Source organism: Aquila chrysaetos, chromosome 18, assembly GCF_900496995.4.
Source record: "Aquila chrysaetos chrysaetos chromosome 18, bAquChr1.4, whole genome shotgun sequence".
Lineage (NCBI taxonomy): Eukaryota > Metazoa > Chordata > Aves > Accipitriformes > Accipitridae > Aquila > Aquila chrysaetos.
Window position 1 is genome coordinate 20,690,535 of NC_044021.1, and position 19,401 is coordinate 20,709,935.

Below are 19,401 nucleotides of genomic sequence, written 5' to 3' on the forward strand. Positions count from 1 at the left end.
GCGCTGCAAGGAGCTTGCTCCCTAGAACAGCAAGAGAAGAGGAGGCTGGTCATCTTTTGAGCCTCAGCCTGGAGATAATAAGAGGCCACGAGAGCAGCAACAAGCGCAGGGAGGAGGCGACTCCTTCTCCCCTGTCTGCTGGGTTACAGCAGCTCATGTGCCTCTGTGAAGCAGCGAATCTGGAAACGAAGCCAAACTCCCTGCCTTCCCACTTCACCTGGCAGGACTTGAGAGTATCCTCGTCACACATCACACCTGGAGAAGTGCTGCTTTAGCCACAGGCCAACCATTTAGCCAACAAACACGGGTACTACCAGTTGTGCGCTGAGCTAAACATCGTTTGCTCCAGCATAGGAATCTGCCTGCATTATGGCAGAAGAGCTTAAGTGAGAACACAGCTTTGCCCGGCCATGACGACCAGCCAGAATAAATCTCATAATCTAATTTGTATACGACTGTGCCTAAGCTATCCTACACTCATGTTGTTCAACTCACCCCATACATGCCCAGCACGTACCAGCAGCAAGCATACCTCCAGACAGGCGTGCCTCCCTACAAACCAAACTCGGCCCCTCCAGTGACAATATTGCACTCCCAACCAGAAAAGCAAAGGCTGCCTGAACATTTCAGCAGCAGCCGAAGCCGACACCATTTAGCTCATTTCATTTCCAAATGCAAAAGACAGGTTTCCAATATACAGACAACAAATCCCACTAGCCCATTCTTACATTCAATTTGCATAACAGATCACTCTACAGCATTAGCAAAATTCCACGCTGCAAGCACATTTAATAAAATCATAGCGACGACGGCTTAAACAGCGCATTAGTTAAAATTCCTGCAATGCCTATTATCGGTAGAGTTACATGATATGGGAAAGGGTGCCGTGCCCTAATGAAACCTCACGCACGCAGCCAACAGACTGCAACAAAGACTGGGAGATCACATGAACACTCCCACAGAAAAACAATTTAAGACCTGAACCCCCTGCTTCTGTCCCCGAAAAGCCAGTCTGGCGTCATGTAAGCAGAAGCCCTACTCCATGTTACATTCCTGGAGCCTCAAGCAAAGGAAAGGAGAATTGGTAGAAGAACTGTGTGCTCGGCCCCACCACGGAGGCATGCTTTGCATTCTTAAGCAGCACCCTCTGAAACCAATCATCATTACTCTCTAATTGGCTGGAAGGAACCTTGTTCAAGCCTTGACAGCCAAAAGAAGTACTCTGACTTCTGGTGACCATAGGAGACTGTTAGCGCAACTCCTTCAGTTGACAGTTAAGGAGGAAAAAAAATCTGCATTAAAGCTGTGCAGTTATTTAATTGCAGCTGCTTACGATAATCAAAGTACTAGCAAAAAAGATGCACAAGACAGGAGAACTGAATTACTCATGACCAAGGCAGGTAGAGCGCAGTAATTCAGACACACATTTACATGAGTCAGGGCAAACACTGTTAGAAGAGGGGACTAGATTGAAGAGGATCCTTAAACCATCTTACTCCTAAAATATTTTGCTCTAAGGCAAAACACGCACCATGTATTTTAAAGCATTAAGACACTAATTCTGTAAACAATAATGCCTCCAGCATGCACACCGCACGCTGGAATGGATTCCTCAACTTGGCCTCATCACTTATGCATCTGATGAAACAAACACTGACAGCTTTTTTGCATTTGTAAAGGCCCCACAGCAGCTGTGGTGATCCCACCATAGAGCAATGAATTAAGCCTGAAACCCAGCTGGGTCTGCACAGAAGCCTTTTTTGCACAATACAGCAAGACTATCATTGTTAACCTAGGCATTATTGTAAAATATTCTGCATTACATTAAGAACAGAGATAGAGATGCCCTGGAAAATTAGCTCTAATAGGCAATTTATAACATCTAAAAATATGGATACCAAATTGATTGCTAATTGACAACAGATTTCATAGTTTCATTTACACACAACCACAGTGAATCAGGTAATTACAGAAGATCACTTAAGTAGGAAACAAGGCAAAATTAAGAAATAATCCACATTAAAGTTATAAAACATATGACAAACTTCTATAAAATGAATGTATAAACAGCTAAAATTAAAAATAACTATCAAAATTATCGATCTTGAGATCATAAGGAATTTGAGACAGACTCTTAGAGGAAATGGACGTATGCATGCTTTCATCTAATACCAATGTTAGAGTTTCTTTTGGGACTAAAGCAAGCAGCTTAATGCATTAAATAGTAATATTTATTCAGGTATTGATTATATTCTTTTTCCACTTTACAAGCACATAAATATGTACTGAAAAAAGAGTCAGGAATTACTTGGGAAAAGTAATTTGAAAGCAATTGATTGAAAAAAGAGTTTTCATAGACAGAATACATTGGTTCACAACTGAAACTCTATTCTTCCATCGCATTTAACATCATATTTAAAAGACAGGCCAGGGAAATCCAAATAAAGTTGTCTACTTTATAAAATAGACTCTTCAGCTCATCTTGCTTAGTTATTAAGAACACTTCTTTAAGACTGAACTGCAAAAACATGTATTTTCCCAGGAATGCACTGACACATGCAAAAAAAGCTGCTAAGTTGTGTAAAACACGTAGAAGAATTCAAGGTGTTATCCCACCAACAGAAAAAAAATTTAAGCCTGTCCTCACTTCTCAATGCGAGGAAACCCTTTATCTGGGTACCACAACAGAAATATACTTTCTGATTTCAAGTACTACATAGGGAGATACGGTGCATCGTTTGTCTTCCCCCCCATTTCAGCTAAGTACAGAGACTTCCTGAAGACAACTTTACACAGGCTTCCAAATGGTGACTTCCCAAGTAAAGGTACCAAAAGAGCAGTGGAGAGTACTGATGAAGCAGGAGGAGGAAAACAAAGTCACAAGGAGCGATTTGGAAATAAGCAGCTAACTTTGAGGTAGGAGTATGGTTAGCAAAAACAGCAAGATGAAAAATATCTTCCATTTATCATTTTTGAAACCCATGTGTTTCTCCACAATGCAGAACTTATCTAGCCAGAGAAACTAAAGTCTTATTAACAGAAACCAAAATTACAGGCAGCAACAAAAAAAAACCCTAATTCCTTTTATTTGTGGCATTGCCTCTGTTCCCAGGCCTTTTTTATTTTCAGCAGGAGGAACTGAGGGGAAGGGAAGGGGAAGGAAGAGAGAGAAAGCAGAAGGTAAAAAAAGATGGGGGGGGGGGCATGTATTAGGGAGAAAATGCACTTCAGACTCTGTGCCACATTTGGCTAAAATGAAGCAAGATCCAATTGGCAGCTTTTGAATATATGACCCTCTAACGGCAAGCTGTCAGCTCAGTAACAGTTGAAGGAAATAAATGGACAACTCTGTACCAGTCTGAAACTCTTGCGTAATGAAGTTACAGTTTCATCCTGGAAGATGGCCAAAAAGCATAAATCAATGAGCAACCAACCTTGTATCATTTTTATCACAACAGTAATAGTCATCCAAAGGTAGGTTGTTTATTAAGCCCTAGTAATATTTGCATTGGTCATACACACCAGAAAGTTAAACTGACAATAACAAGGAGACTCGCTGTGCCAAGAAAACGTGGGTAGAGGTACTTTTCAGAAGTGACAATACAGCAGGTCTTCAACCTAGTCCAGGAAGAGCCAGACACATGAATCTTCTACAAAAAGAACAGTGAGATTACCGACCTCGCCAACACGGACGAGCTAAGAAAGTTTACTTAGATAGGCATTAGACAAGGCAGGCACTCGAAAATACCATGAAATTAGGCTGTATAGCATTACACTTTGCTCCAGAGAACTCTCTCATGCCGTGGCATGAACTAAGTATGACATACGTGAATGTAAGAAGACAACGAATGTTTTGCTGTGGTTAACCTGAGACCAGACACTTGCACCTTTGAGAACCTAAAGGTCATATCATTGTGGAAATAGTCTTAGTTTCTCTCTAGGGACTTCCTGCACAACCAACCAACCAAACCAATTGGGGGGGGGAAGTCAGACAAATGACAGCAACCTGGGAGATGCAGATTTAATACCCTGGTTTTGACAGTTTTATATTCTTTTATCTATGACAGGATTAGGAGCCCTGATAACCAGTCCGCTATAACCGAGCTTTCCCTTACTAGATGTTGTCCTAGTTTCTCAGCTGAACAGTAGGTCAGTCAGCCAGCCTTAGAATTGTTCTTACAGTCTTTTGTCTCAAATAATGCCAGCTATTCAATCTTCTTTCTTACGTGCTTAAAAATTTATAAGATATTACTTCTTGTTTCAAAGGGTTGCCTCAAGAGATTACCTATTATTTTGTTCTTCTCCTTAACTAGACTAGTTTATGCACGGGCTTAACATTATTCATGTGTGTTGAAATTAAACTATGTATTAACTCCCTCAGATCAGCTGCAGATCCGAGCTTTTATTGAAGAAGGTGATCTAATCACTGAGAAAGTCAGCGGATTTGAAATTTGGAAACCAGCTGGAACTACCTCAATAGCATTCTTCCACTGAGGAACAAGTTTTCAAAGCTGAAGTGCTGTACTGTGTTGCTTCAGCCTTGTAACCTGTGGGTTCCTGATTAAAATACTGGGTCTTGTCTGGTAGGGGAAAAAAATACCTGGACATTTGGAGAGCATGGAATAAAGGACGAAGCAGTGCAAAAGTATGAAGCCTTTTAAGGGAAAAGGATAACCTTTCAGCCCAGATGCAATTTACTGTTCCATGGGAACAGAAGAATGGTGATAAATCATCTATACAGAGGATAGTTGAGAGCAAATTTCAGGACACCTTCAAAAGCATGCCTGAACAGACATCTTCAAAGCTTTCTTCCAAAGGCAACTGTACAGTGTGTTCATGTATATTCTTCCATTGTAAAAGATGAAGCACTTCCCTCCTAAGCTATCATGCCTGTCAGCCAAGCTGTAGCTGATCTTCTGAAGGCATGACCATGACACAATGCTGAGGGAGAACACGAAAGTAAAAGCAGCAAAAATACTGCCAAGATGGCTAAAGATGGGGACAGTGGTAGGACCTAACCAGGAGCTCAGGGCAAGCCATCCTCCACACGAGCAGGACTCCAACCATGGATATATATATTCTGGCCATTTTTCTCACATTATACTAACCTTGGTTTCACAAACTGCCAGAGGACAGGTTAGCTCTCCAGAGCTGAGCACACTCCTGCTTCCCTGACAAAGCCCCAGATGCAGCTGCAGTCATGCTTGTAGCGTGCAGGCAATAAAATGACAACGCTTTGAAGCACCTCTGAAAAAGAGCTCATGTGAAGGAAATGGATTCTGCAGAGCTGATAACCAGGCAGTCCCTCAGCCGGTACCACGTACCTACTCGTGGTTATGCAAGGTGAACAGGGACACGAAAAGGATAGAAAGAAAAGAAAGAAGCAAAGACATATCCAGAAAAAATACTCCAAAAAGCTTCTGACCACTTTGCCAGGGAACCCCTGTAGTCAACTCAACGCTATTCCAGAGGGGAAAGCAGGACACGGTACGGACAGGCATGCATGCAGGAACACTGCTCCTGGTCCCAACTTGGGCCAGGAGGCAGAGCTTAGCAGGAATGGCCTGATCACTCATCAGGCATGACTAGTCCAGGGGTTATAATGCATTAAGAGAAGGGCTGTCTGTAAGGGGAAAAAAATCACAGACTCACCCCTGGCAGGATCTGACAAAAGTTAGCAGAAAAAAGGAAATAATAGTTTATCCCTTCACTCTCCTCCATCCAAATTAGTGAACGAGTAATTTCCAAAATGCCCACAGGGAATTAATTTCACTGCATCCTTGACTGCAAGAGTAACGGGCATAAAATGATACCACAAAAGGAAGAGGAATCAACAAGAATGTAAGAAAAGATGTTTGTGAGGGGGAAAAACATGATTACCTACATCATAAACACATTTCCTTCTTCTGCATGATATCCCACCAGCATTAACAGGAGCCATCTGAAGTAGTATTATAATGAAATACTAAGTATGATATAAGAAATTATATTAACCAGAAGACTTTAAGAGACCATACTTTTCTTAACATATTTATGCTGAAAATTGTATTCCTGCTCTCCAAAGCAGCAGGGCCCAGAAATCATTATACCTGGTCTGCCACCCAGCCTGGAAGAAATGTGACCACCTTTAGTTATTTTAGAAGGTCATACTCAAATGAAGATTGCAGAGATCCTTTCAGTAACAGAAGCTATGCACTGGTTTTTATGACTGGTCAGTCGTGTCACATAATGCTGCTCTTGACTGAAAGAGCATGAATATTAATGTCTTATAAATAAAGGCCTTTAATGTATGTGAATTATGAAATTAGCTTTTCCTGAATGCTCACATCAGCAGGATTCGATTTCCCAAAAGTTGATAAAAGGACTGTAAAAAGGGATGAGCAGGGCTACGTTCTACTTTTCTTCCACAGTATTTGCACATTAACAGTTTGCTGAGCCTTGCATAATGTAAGTACACAGCCAGTATTTTCTAGAACCAACACTCAAAATCTGCACACAGGCTTGAGAGACAAGTAGCAACAGTGCGATCGCCCCCCCTTCCAAAGTATTTCCTATGGAGCTGCCCCCAAAATGAACTGCAGGAACCTTTCCTCATCTCCCCCTTTGGCCTTCAGGGAAAGAAAATAATACTGCGACAATAGTTCATTTTGCTTCCTTGCAAAGAGATGGCAGAAGCTTCGTAAGAGCTAATTTCCTCAGACAGGGACAACGTGGATAGAGGAGCCCAATCAGAGAAATACACAGAAATGAGAGAAAGAGAAAAGCATGGGACTGGAAGACAAGAGGGCGGGGGGAAGTGAACTGTAAAAAATGCCAGTACTATGCACTCATGCACACTATAATGAAGACAAGAGTAATGAAAGAAAAAGAAGTTATTACATTTAAATAAAATATTAAGAGAAGATGCTGGAAAAGCAAAAAGAAAAAGAAACAGTTCAGAAAAAAACCAGGCAGGACTACATCTAGTAAAGCCATTAAAACCATTAAATGGCTATCACCCTCTCAGAAAACTAACATTCCTGCCTGCAAATACTTGCACACACTCTTACACAGGAATGGCAAAATCTCAAGGCCTGAAAAGCACTTCGGCATGTGCTTAACTCACAAGCTCCAAGTACTTCAATTGACGTCAGTAAGAGTATTCATACATTTGAGACAGGCATATGCTACAGTGCCTTGCTGGATCGAAACTGAGGGTGCAGTTCCACATGTCTTTTTAATCCACAGCAAAGCCAAAGAGGTCCTTGTGCCCCACTGTTCCCTTAACTGTGCCTCTAAAAAGTCTTTGCAGGCTTGCACTGAAACCAGACCATTTAAAGATGAGGAGATGGAGGGGAAAAAAGAAGAGAGCATTCACATAACGACTTTTTAAGCCTGGTAGTTTCAGTGACCCTATTTCGTATGCAGCTCTTTAGTTGTATTGATATGGCCAAAGCACTATACCATGAAGAAAAGATCAGTAGGGTCACCACTGCTGGCTTCAATGGTGAGAAAAAGGCATGTGACGCCACATCCTGATGTTCCTACAATTAAAAGAAACCTTGTTTTTTGTAGCTTCTTGATTTGACATGGTTTGGCCTTCTCACACTACTTGGGAACCTGGGGCAAAAATACATCAGCACTTCAGTTTGCTTGCACATTCAATAGACATGAGTGGTTTTAAAAGAAGCTAACTGAACTTATTCTTCAGTAGTATAAAATAAAAGAAATAAAGCCATGGGAAATTTCTGGAGGAACTCCCTTCTGTAAGCAGGTCCTTGTTGTAGAAAGTAGAACAGTTCACTGGTTTTACTTCCATGCTGGAGCTCTTGTATTGTGAGGTGGGTGCATGTGGCTGTTGAATTAAAAAGAGTACTTCTACCACATTTAGCGGTGGAATTCAGCTTCCAGTAGCACAGCTATCTTAATTTTATTTTCTTCCCCTTTTTTCTTCTCTTGTTTAAAATTGTTCACATCCTATCTAAGCAAGCATAACACGTAACAACAGTAGTACATTTTAAATCCTCTACTAACATATTTTCGCACTTTGGAAATGATTATGGCACTACCATGACCACAGGCACCAACACCTTCAGCTTCATTTTCACCTGCGTGGCCTAACTTCGTTTCAATCTTATTTAATATTCACCACGCTTCCAGCAGTAGGACAGTATAGCAAAATCCATGCCCGAACAATCCTTAGAACAGACAAGGACAGCTAGTTTTGTTTGCTAGGAAATAAAACATATATCTTGACTCCTATTTAGTCATAATTTCACAGCCCATTTAAGCTCACACTATTGCTAACAGAAGCAATCCTACCCCTCCCTTTCCACTTCATTTTGTGTCCCTGCAACACTTTCCCCAGACCAAATATTTTTACAACTGCATCACAAACTGCAATACTAAATGAATCCATATTAAAAACCAACTATATTTTGTCAGTTCAGTTTTAACCTGGAAAGTCCCCAATCTGTGGTGGGAGTTATCACCTGATATACATGTTGGACTGCAGAAGAGAGGGGGGAACAGGCAGCCAGAAGGCGGCTAACACTTCTTTCAGTGCAGTGCAGGCTTATAGTGATGATAAAAACATGGCATTAGGCAGCTTACTGGTCTCCACATTCACAACGTTGTTACCGAAGGCAAAACACAAAAGCTACACACAGGACATTTCCACCACAAATAGGAAGAAGGGGACAGCAGAACAGGACAGGACAGCTTCTCTCGATGGCTACTTCTTATTTTTGTAGTTTTTATTGGTTCAAGGCATCACAGACAGACTTAAAAAAAAGAAAAAGCCAACCTCAGAATTATTTGCCATTAGGACAACCATTATTTCTTCCAAGTTATAAATAATTCACAAGTTACAGTTACTGTAACATGCTGTAACTCCAGCTTTTAAATAACACAAAGCCTCTTGTCTTACAAAGTGATATTACTGTGTCCCCATTATATGTTGAATAACTAGAACAAAAAAAATTAACATTGGTAAAAGCTTTTCAAACTTAAGATAAAGGCCTCAGTAGCAGAAAGACTACCTTTTTCTTACAAACTTACTCAGGTGTAGTACAGCTTTTAATAAATTATTAGAGGAAATACTATTCCAACACATTAACTTCTGGCTTTATATCCAAAACTGAAAGGGAGATTCCCTGGTCTCAGAAAGCCAGTCTGCACGATGGCAAGAGGCCATGAGAATTTTCATCATTATCACTACGCTTTGAGAGGGTAGAAAAAAGTGACTATCAATCAGAAAACCATATCTCAGGCGTCCATCTATGTCATCCTTCTGTGAAAAACACCCACATTAAGGCTGGTCATTTGGAACATCACCCAAAAAGGAACTGCGTACAACACCAGCTTAGTTATCAGTCAACGTTACAAACAATAACAGAAAACCTTTTCGCTTGGCTTTGAGTTTCGTAAACTCAAAAGACTGGACCAAGTTTTGCAGGGCTGAAACCAAAACAGAAGCAGTTCTATTTTTTTTTCAGTGTGAGTTAAGAAGTTAATTGATCTGGCATACGTGCAGGGTTGGAAATTTGTATTACAGGGTTTTTAGCATGCACACTGCAGCTGAGAGATTTGGCTTACAACTTTGATGTACCAAAAAGAACTCTGTGGGACAAACTCGCTGAAAGTAATATCCATGAAATAAAAAAGGCGAGAAAGAAGGAAACATATCCCTTCCCTAAATCACCCTTAGTCTGCCTAACAGGTACCTTATAAAAAGAAAAAAACTATAAACATATGGTGGTAGCCTGCAGCAACTTAAAACTCTAAGTGCAATTTCTAGACTGTACTTTTGGGGCATAAAGATTCCCAGTTTTAGAACAGCATAGAAAATGATATGCTAAATATAACAGCTAAAAAAAATAACGATAAGCATCTCAGAGTGAGACACTGGTCAAACTCTTGTCCAAGACTCATGGTTTCTGTCCACTTTATTGGTAGCAACCTCAAAAAATATTTGTACATTGCAATTCACTTGACTCACATGCTTTACATCTGCAAGTTCCTCTTTGTATTTCTTAAAAATGCAGGCCATTCCCAAACGTAGCTAGAAAGTGGTTATTAGCTGCTTAAATGGAGTTGTCAGGGCCTGGGGGAACCTGAATTCCTGTCACTGAGGAGCCTCAAAAGTTTACTCTCTTGGCTGGACTCCCTAAAACGCAGCATGACTAGCAGGATGCCTAGCACGAGGCTGAAGTTTACCCAAAGCAGTAGCAGATTTTTCACACAGGAGAAAATAAAGCACAATCCTCAAAGAGGAAAGAAAGTCCTTCCCCTAACATACAAATGTGGGAAAGAGCAGAGAAGACAGTCCTGTTCTTGTGGGCAGTGGACAAAAACCATCAAGTCAAAATGCCAGTACACAACATTGTCCAGAAATATTGGGGAGCACATATCTCTACTCCCACTCACATAAATCTGTTTTAAAAATACGCACAGAGCTGATTTCCATATGCATACACTTGAAAGGGCCAATAATTTTTCCAAATTCACTCCCATCGTTCCTAATTTAAAAGCATGCATTGCTTCAAAACTAATCTGCAAGCGAAGCTAAAAATGAATTGCTCGTAATATATAGTTATCCTAACTTGGCTCAGACAACACAGTATCAAAGTGCAAAACTAAGATTAGTAGATTATGTCAGAATGAGCTCCCATGGTTTATTTTTGAACTTTATAAATATCGTTAGCCAGTCATTGTAGTATTCGTGTGCCAAAACGTGCTAATCTCCTGCAACCATCACGTCATCCAAAAGATGTCAGACCAGCAAGGCAAGCTCAAAGAACTGAAAGCACAGCGCAGGGACGCAAATACCACAAGCCCTCCTGGAGCACAGCAGCAGGCCACAGTTTCTCAACTTGATTCTTATTATTTGCATTTCTTCTAGCCTTTAGGAAATAAAAGAAATATAGTAACAGCCACAGATCCAAAGCTGCTTTTTTGCAGAGCAAATCAAGGGAAGGACCTGGCAGAAAAGACCTCAAGAACCCAAGCAGGATAGACCAAGCAGATTACACATTACAGAAGAGAGAAATTTAGAAAGGATTAAGTCATGCCCCTCAAGTGATGCAATTACAAACTCTTCTGGGGGCATCATCACATTTTCGCTAAACCGATTTTAGCAGTGTCAAAATGTCTGACTGCAACTGTAGCAATCCTACAGGCACTAAACCAAACTTGACCAGAAACTACTCTTGCTCCACAGGTCTGACCTAGATGCAGAAAGCGTACAGAGACCTTAGTACAGGTTTCTCATTTTGTTTTCAATGCTTTTTTTTTTTTAACCACACAATCCCATTTTTATGACTGATTACAGGAGGTTTTGTTCCCCCAGGTAAAAATACGGGATATGGTTTATGACGCATCAGTCCGGGATGAGACATTTGCTGCAGAAACGCTGAAGCAGTTTCAGATTCCACTCTTCCCTACGTGAACCGGTGGAACGACTTCCACCTGAGTGTTTTTTCCTTCCTTCCACGCTCAGCCAAGCTGGTCACTCCGAACAGCTTTCTGCAGCAGCATAAATTAAGCCGATAAACTTTGCATGAGAGCAGATGGGGTACACTCACACCGTCCGTCTGCTCGCAGACCAGGGAGCCGTGATCTCTAGCCGAGAGCCTCGAGACGTGGCGTTCAGCATGGCAATGCTCTCAGCCACCGATCGTGGCCACGCTTGCAGGGCAAGTCGAACAGCAGCATTTTACGGCTTCAGACCCGTCATCTGCTTAAGGAAGCGACGGACAAAAAGAAAGCACACATGGAGGGGAAGAGAGCTAGCATATTTTCAAACAAGCCCTCACTGCTATAATTAAAGGGTTTATTCCTTTCCCACAGCCCACCACTGGAAATACCAGGCCTTTGCCAGATTACTGAAGGAACAACATCAGAACAGGATGTCATTACACAAGGGAAAGTGTGAAACCTGAGCAAGTGAAACAGCAAATGGTTTTAAACCCTCTACCTACTGATTCATTGAGAAAACGTTTTTGTGACTGACTGAAATAAACCCACCCCTACAAATGAAAACCGAGAGTTCCCAAATAAAACCTGCCCGTTAAAAACCAAAAAGGATCACATCCAATATTCCCAGTAGTAATGAGCCAGCAAAACAACCAACCCATCAAAGATCTAAGAGAACACCAAATACAGTTTGGCAAGCATCATATTATTTCCTGTATCTGAATTTCAGCGCCAAGTACTCCTCACTTACTAGACCTGAATTTTACAAGCGATTTGCAGCTTTTAAGTTTCCTGGTGGCTTCCTACCACTTAAAAATGCTTTAAATAAAAAATGGTAGTAAGTATAAAAAGTATACACGTACCATACCCCATCACTCACTTGGACATTAAACTCCAGGTATGTTTCACCCTTTTCTCTAAGTCGTAACAACAGGTTAAGGGGCCTTGTATTGAAGGTAAGAGCTAGATCATAAAAACCGTCAACTGAAGTTTTGGCCCATAGCATAGGGACATGCAGGGCCATCAGCATCAGGAAACATTTAAGGGAAGTTCAGGTTTGGCAACACTGAAATTTGCATTATTAGACTTGAAAGTTAATGTCCCGTTAATCTTACACAGAGGCAATCAAATCCATCAGCACTATTGTTTTCAGACTGTCTGCCCACTAAGGCAAACAATGCATCATTTACACTTGGTTTACATTTGTAGTTGGGAAGAACGCCATGCAAAGGACTAGGGGGAAAAAACAATGTTTTAAATGCAAATACGGATTTCACAGCAATGCACGTATTCCTCTGCAAATCCTGCACCTGCTAAATCACACAAAGGCTGGGTGCTTGTAATAAAAAATAATAAACGTGCCTCTGCTTTTCCTTTCCCTACTTTAAAATTACCTTTAAGCCTCCCTTTCACTTGAGTGCTGCAAACTGGAAACTTTAGAAATGAAAGCAGCTCCCTTCCCAAGTTCAAGTTGATTGAATTCAGCCACAATACAATATAAATGGCAAAAAAAAAAAAAAAAAATTAATTCAACCCCCAAAAACATTTCCCTCCTCAAGAACTTTCAGTTATGTTCAAACCAGGAAATATCAGTAATGTGTATGAACAGTCTCTTTAGCTTCAAACCATGAGATTTAAAAATTGACCTACTTTATGTAATACTCCCACAGCTGAGTCATCACAGTATCAACTGGTCTCTTATCAGCTGCAGGGTATGATCATCACTCAAAACAAATCAAGTATCCATACCAAAATGCCTCTTAAAATATTATTATGATGTTAAAAATATAGCGTTAATCTAACAGTCCAGACCATAACTGGGGAGGGAGGAAATCTTTAAGAAAGTTTGAACTGCGTAAAGTAGTCCCTGTACAGCAGATGCCGTGCCTCATAGCGAGAGCCTGTAAGCTACAGGATAGAATATTGGACAAGGCTGCAGAAATACAGATTAGTTCCATCTCTGCCACCGTTACAGTATGTAGCTTCAGGCAAGTAATTTAGACTTCTTTCTGTTTCATCAAACAATAAAATGGAGGGAATGCTACTGCTTTACAGCATCAGCTGACGTTTATACCACACTTTAGCATATGCATACCATTAGCTGTTATTTTACATCTACAGAAAAGGAAGGGGTAATATATTTTTAATACTGGCTTAGCAGACCTCATAAGAGACGGTGAAAGTGCTTAATGAACATTAGAAACTCTTCACAGGGCCTTGATTCATTATAATTCACTCTGGACAGCATCTTACACTGACTGCTGGCTCACAGTCCATCAGAGTGAGCAGGAGTCCATTAGTATCTCACGGCAAAGCATTTGCTGATAGCAAAAAGTAAATATTCCTTTAAAAAAAAAAAAAGTATTTCAATTACTAGTTTCTACTTACACGCTATCCTATAGCCACTTACAACATAATGTTGTAATCTCAAGAGACCAGGAGGAGGTTAAGAGGAACCCAAACTCAGATCTCAAGTGCAGCTAGCATCCTTACAACGTTAGCTGAAGTTATATGTGTGGTAAAAAAAAAAAAGGTAAGAGTTGAGCATGTTATGCTGCTGGAATTGTTACTGCAAGCCTGAAAAAGACGGAGCACAAGAAAACTCCAGAAGGTTAGTTGAAATAAGATGCAATGTACACTGAATACTACCTCTGCTGCCACCGGTGTATTTACATTATTTCTTGTAGGAAGTGGTCAGACTTAAAGCACGCTGTCAGTTGTGGGCCTGGGGGAGGGAAACGAGGAAACTCCTGCAGAAAAGAAAGCAGGGCAGGAGGGTCGGGCTGAAGCCTTGGGGTGCCCAGGGCCAGGCCCCTGCACCCCAACGTCCCTTACTTGCAGGAGGTGGTGCTGCTGCACGGTCACCTTCACCCCCAAAACTCCCTGAGCCCGCTTCAAGCACGCCCAAGCGGAGAGTTTTGTTTCAAAGGCTGCAGCACCGGCAGGAGCTCTCCTCGGATGTCTGCAGCACGTTAATCCTGGACAGGCCTTGCCAGCCCTCTGTCTGAGGGGCTTACCAGGCCGTCCATAGGTGAAGCGTGTCACCTCATGGCAGACTACAGCACTTTTCCTTCTGCAAGGACAAGGAAACAAATCACACGAGGCGACAGTAGTGACATTACTCCTTAATTATATTTTGCCATCTGCTACCGTGGCAGAACTGTGCAGGTATTTTAAGACAGTAATCCAGGTCTGATACTCCGAGACCTAAGCCAGCAAGAACAGAAGATTTGCTACTTGGCATCACAAAAACGGGCAGAAAAATGCACCTGTGAAATTATGCTTAAGACTTCAAAGCTCTTCATTTAAGAACTATTAATTCCGAGCGCATACTGAACGCAGTCTGGCTTCTCGGCTGATGCTCTACAAAGCTGTCAGTTTTCTGAGGCTTGAGCCAAAAGGCAATATTTGATATGTAAAGATGTTTGAGAAGGAGGAGGGTAAAGTGAGAAGAAAGATTTGTATGAGTCAGCCATAGTTCTTTTAAAAATTAAGTGATAGCTTTTTTAAAGCGCAGAAAAAAAGACGCATACACAGATTTCCTCATTCCTGGCTTATCGGTCGCAAAAGATAACGCTCTCAAAGTTTAAGAGAACTTTTAATTGCAACCACTGACGGAGCCGGGAGCCAAGACCTGTGACGGCAGCCCGCAACGCGCAGGCTTTTACTCCATTGTTCTCACCACCTTTTTGTTTTCAGAATTCATTCCGCAAACGCCGAAAAGCAGCAACCTAAACAAGCTTTCGCCCCCGATACGACAACCCGCAGCCGTACGAGGAGCGGGGGCCACCGAAGCAGCACCTCGGCACCCGCGCAGCTGGGGGCACTCGGCTGGACCCTCGCTCCTCACGGTGGGCCGTCACCCCCCGGCGCAGCCCCTCACCTCGGGGCTGGGAGCACCGAGGGCCCCGCGGTCGGGCAGCGGGGCCCGACGCTCGGCGGACCATTGTTCCGCTGCGGCCCGGCAGCGGGGCAAGGGGAGGCCGGCGGGCCGGCTCCGCCGGCCGGTGAGGCGAGGCCTGACTCAGCCGCTGCCAGCTCTCCGCGCCGCCTCTCCCGGGTCACCTGCGGCGGTGCCCGGGCCGGAGGCCTGCTCCAGGGGCGCGGGGGGGGGGGGGGGGGGTCACCGGCGGGGCCGAGCCTGACAGGACGGGGCGCGGGGGGAGCTTAACGGCCCCCGACCCGGGACGAGCGGCCCCCGCGGAGGCCGGCAGGCGGTTCCGGGCCCGACCCGGGGGGCGGGCGATCGCACCTGCAGCCTCGCAGGCGGACAACAAAAGGCCCGGCTGGCACCGGCGGGGACGAGGAGGAGGAGGAGGAGGAGGAGGAGGAGGCGGCGGCGGCCGCGACCCGGCGTGCTCCGCCGGGCTGCCGCAGCGCCCGAAGGTCACGGGCAGGAGGAAACGTGCCACGCGTGTCGCCACGCCGCGTCCCCACGCCTCCCGCCCCCGGCGGGGCGACGTGACCGGCCCTCCCCTCCGCGCGGGGCGGCGGTTAGAACCGACCTCCCCCCCTCATAAACCGGGCAGGGCCGGGCCGGGCGGCCCCGCACCTGCTCACCTGGCCCGGGGCCGGGCCGCCCCCTCCCCCGCAGCGCCGCCGAACGCCGCCCCGGGGCCTCCCCCCACCCCCGTCCCCGCCGGCCCGCCTCGGCTCTGACGTCACGCCAGGGGGGGGGGGGGGGGGGGGGAAGGGCGAAGCGACGAAGATTCCACGGCGCGCAGGCCCTTCCCTTTGTGACGTCACGGGAGCAGGGCGAACCTGGCCGGGCGGCGGCGTGGCCGGCGGCCCGCGGGCTCCCGTCACAGCCCCGGCAACCTGTTGCTGCCGCCGCCGCCAGCGCAGCGCGCCCCGCCGGCACCGCCGCCCGCGCCCCCTGCCGAAAATTAAAAAAAAAAAAAAAAGGGGGGGGAATAGAAGGGGGAGATGATTAAAAAAAAAAAAAAAAGGCGCCGCCGCGAAGTTGCAACCGGGGAGCACAGGGCACGTTGTCCGCCCCCCCCCCCCCCCCGCCGTCGTCCCCGTTTCCCCCCCCCCCCCGCCGCCGTCCCTCCTACCTTCCCCCGGGGCCGGCGGGAGCCGCGCTCACCCCCTGCCCGGCGGTGCGGGAGCGGCGCCGCATTGTTCGCCCCCGCGGGCCCGGGGCGACCGCGGGAGCAGCGGTTTGGGGCGACCCCCACCCCCCCCCTTTCCCCCTTTCTTAATTATTAACACCGCCGTTTCCTCTTCCCCCCCCCCCCCCCCCCCGCCCCGCTTTTGTCTGCCTGCCTGGGAAACGTGGACGCCTCGCGTGTTTCGCCAGACTTTCCACCCGCCGTTCCCGTTTCGATGCAATACTTTAAACTCGCCGGCCCCGGGCTCCCCGCTCCTCTGCAATGCGGATGTATTTTAATTCGGAAATTTCGGGGGGGGGGGGGGAACCCAGCTCCGAAATAGCGCGCAGCCCCCCCCCCCCCCCCCCCCGCCCCGGGCTGCGTTTCAGCGGGGCGGGCAATCGATAGCGGCAGTCAGCTGGAGTCAACTGCAGTTTTTACCAAATCTATATAATAGCGAGGGAAAGTGTCCCGAAGGTCACCCTCCCTGCCAAGAAACACCCCTCGCTGAAAAAAATCGGCACGAACGACAGGCGCGATATAAACTACAACTTTTAAAGCCTCGCATCAAACACACCCGAAAGCGAGGATTTATATAGACCCCCCCCACCCCCCACCAAAATGAAGAATTTTTTTTTTTAAACGTGCAGATAAAAATCATTATTCGCTCTACTGCATATTTGGCTAATCCCCTCAGTTTTTCCAAACGTAAAGAAAAACTCCCCTATGCCAATCAAAACGTAACTGGAGCACGAACAAAAATCCAACTATCCGTCCACATTTATATGTTTAAAGGATTAGACAATTACAAGGGATTGGTTAAGCGGTTGAATAAAGAGAGGCAGAAATACAGCCCGGGCTGCACTGGATTAGCCCAAATTTTCGAGCCATCGTAACGAATTCTTTTAAAACTGTACCGAGCCATTTTGCCCATTATTAAAGTCGATCCCAAGGAACGCGATCCCCGACTGCGTTTGGGTTCCCATCGCAAGGCAGAGCGGCAGCCGATCACAGACGGGGGAGATGGGATGTGGTAGTGCGAGAAACGAGCTCGCCATAACCAGACACACTCGGTTTCAACTTAAAGGGCTTTCAACAGCCACCGCCGCCGCTTCACCAGACGGGGATACACACACACACAGGCAGAGCACGAAAAAAATCACCTCCTTTCGCATGCAAAAGCGCAATATTAACACGACCGCCTGAAAATGCAGTTTCGTGACATTATCGCGGCAGCCCCCCGAGCTCCCCGCCTTTCATCTAAAACTAGATTATGATTGTGTCATTTGAGGTCAATACATTTATTCGCTGGAGGAATCGCTACACGAATCTGGTTTTATAACCAAACTGGATAGAAGGTTTCCCCGTCAAAAGGGGCCTCTGAAACTCCCCCACCACGCCACAGAAAAATAAAATTCGGTATCGCGTTTGTTTCGAAAGCCTTATAGCTGCAGGATTAGCTATAAACTTGACATTCACTGCCATTTCCTAAAACTGGGAGTCAAATGATATACGTTATGACCACTTACGTATTTCTTTTGAATTATATTCCTCTTGGGTCTTTCTTTGCTCATTCTGGTATCCAAATTCTGATTGCAAAAGGGGACAATTGCTTCATGAATTAAAGCCGCGACAATTTAAAAAAAAAAAAAAAAATACCGAAAAAATCCTGGGGGGAGGGGGTTGTTTGTAGTGGTATCTTGTAATCCGACTTTCTTTCCTCACAATGTGATTCTCCTAGCAATAAATCCGAGAGAAATGGGGGACGAAAAAAAAAAAAAAAAAAAAGACGAATGCGAAGGAAACAAACAAAAAAAATCACTTTAGTGAAACATTATAATGGAAAATTTCCCCCTAAACACAAAAAACGACGCCCTTGATATCCCCTTTTCTCTTTCTCAAGCCACCTAAGCGATCTGCAGGTCCTTAGTGTCAGAGCTGTAGTTACATCTTGGAGGAGGAAAGGGGCCGAAAGGAGAAGATAAATAATCAAAACGTTGGAAGTCACGTTTGTGCCGCTGCAGCAGGGATAAGCGGCAGAGACAACTCCAGCAGCGGCGGCTCCGGCTCCGGCTCCGGCGGCGGCGGCTCCGGCGGCAGCAGCGGCGGCGGCGGCGGCAGCGAGGGCTGCACGCACCGTGTGTGTCTCCGCTCCTCCAGCTCCCCCCTAACCAATGAGAACAGCTCTCCGGCAGCAACTTTAAATGGACCTGGCTCTTTTTTTTTTTTTTTTTTTTTTTTTTTTAAATATATATGTCTGCGTGTGTGTGTGCGCGCGTGTGTGTATATATATATATACACACGGGCACACGCGCACGCACACACACACACATACATACACCGCTTAAGGGCCTGGCCTTAACTCCCAACCGGGACGGGAGACGCAACGCCCGGCCCCCGCTGCGTTCAACGCATGCAACAGGCCTCGCTAAACACTTCATGCGGGTCAAGCGTCACACGCTGCCCTTCTCTCCCCCCCACACCCCTCCTCCCACCTCTTTTTTTTTGGCATTTAAGCGCGGCCACCCGGCAGCCAAGGTCGCCGCTAGCCCTGCGCCACAACCCGAGCGGGGAGTTTGGCGACGGTCCCTCACCACGCAGCACGCTCGGTCGCCCTGCCCTGCCCTGCCCCCCCCCCTCCCCTCCCCGCCCCGCAGCAGCCTCTCTCCTCCCGGCTGCCAAGGGCTCTCCTTCCGCTCCGTCCCTGCGCCCGCCGCGCCTCCCCCGGCTCGGGCATGCACCGGGGCCCGCCGCGCTGGCAGCACCTGGCCTCGCCGGCGGGGCTCCGCGCAGGGGCCGAGAATTGTCCTTGCTCGCGGGAAAGTTGTAGTTCCCTCGCCACAAAATGGCGACG

At 45.6% G+C, this 19,401-nt stretch overlaps 1 protein-coding gene across 2 annotated transcripts in view; it reads right to left on the bottom strand.

The window, feature by feature from the left end:
* The window catches only part of JARID2 (jumonji and AT-rich interaction domain containing 2), a 224,868-nt gene extending 205,801 nt beyond the window's left edge, over window positions 1–19,067 (bottom strand). Inside the window, exon 1 of one of the 2 annotated variants that reach the window (XM_030041831.2) lies at window positions 18,077–19,067. In XM_030041831.2, coding sequence (XP_029897691.1) covers window positions 18,077–18,121 — 45 coding nt within the window. In that variant the 5' untranslated portion in view covers window positions 18,122–19,067. Of the gene's footprint in view, window positions 1–16,722; window positions 16,824–18,076 lie in introns of those variants that run through there. The other variant, XM_030041833.2, reaches the window with a different exon arrangement.
* Window positions 19,068–19,401: the final 334 nt, after the last annotated feature.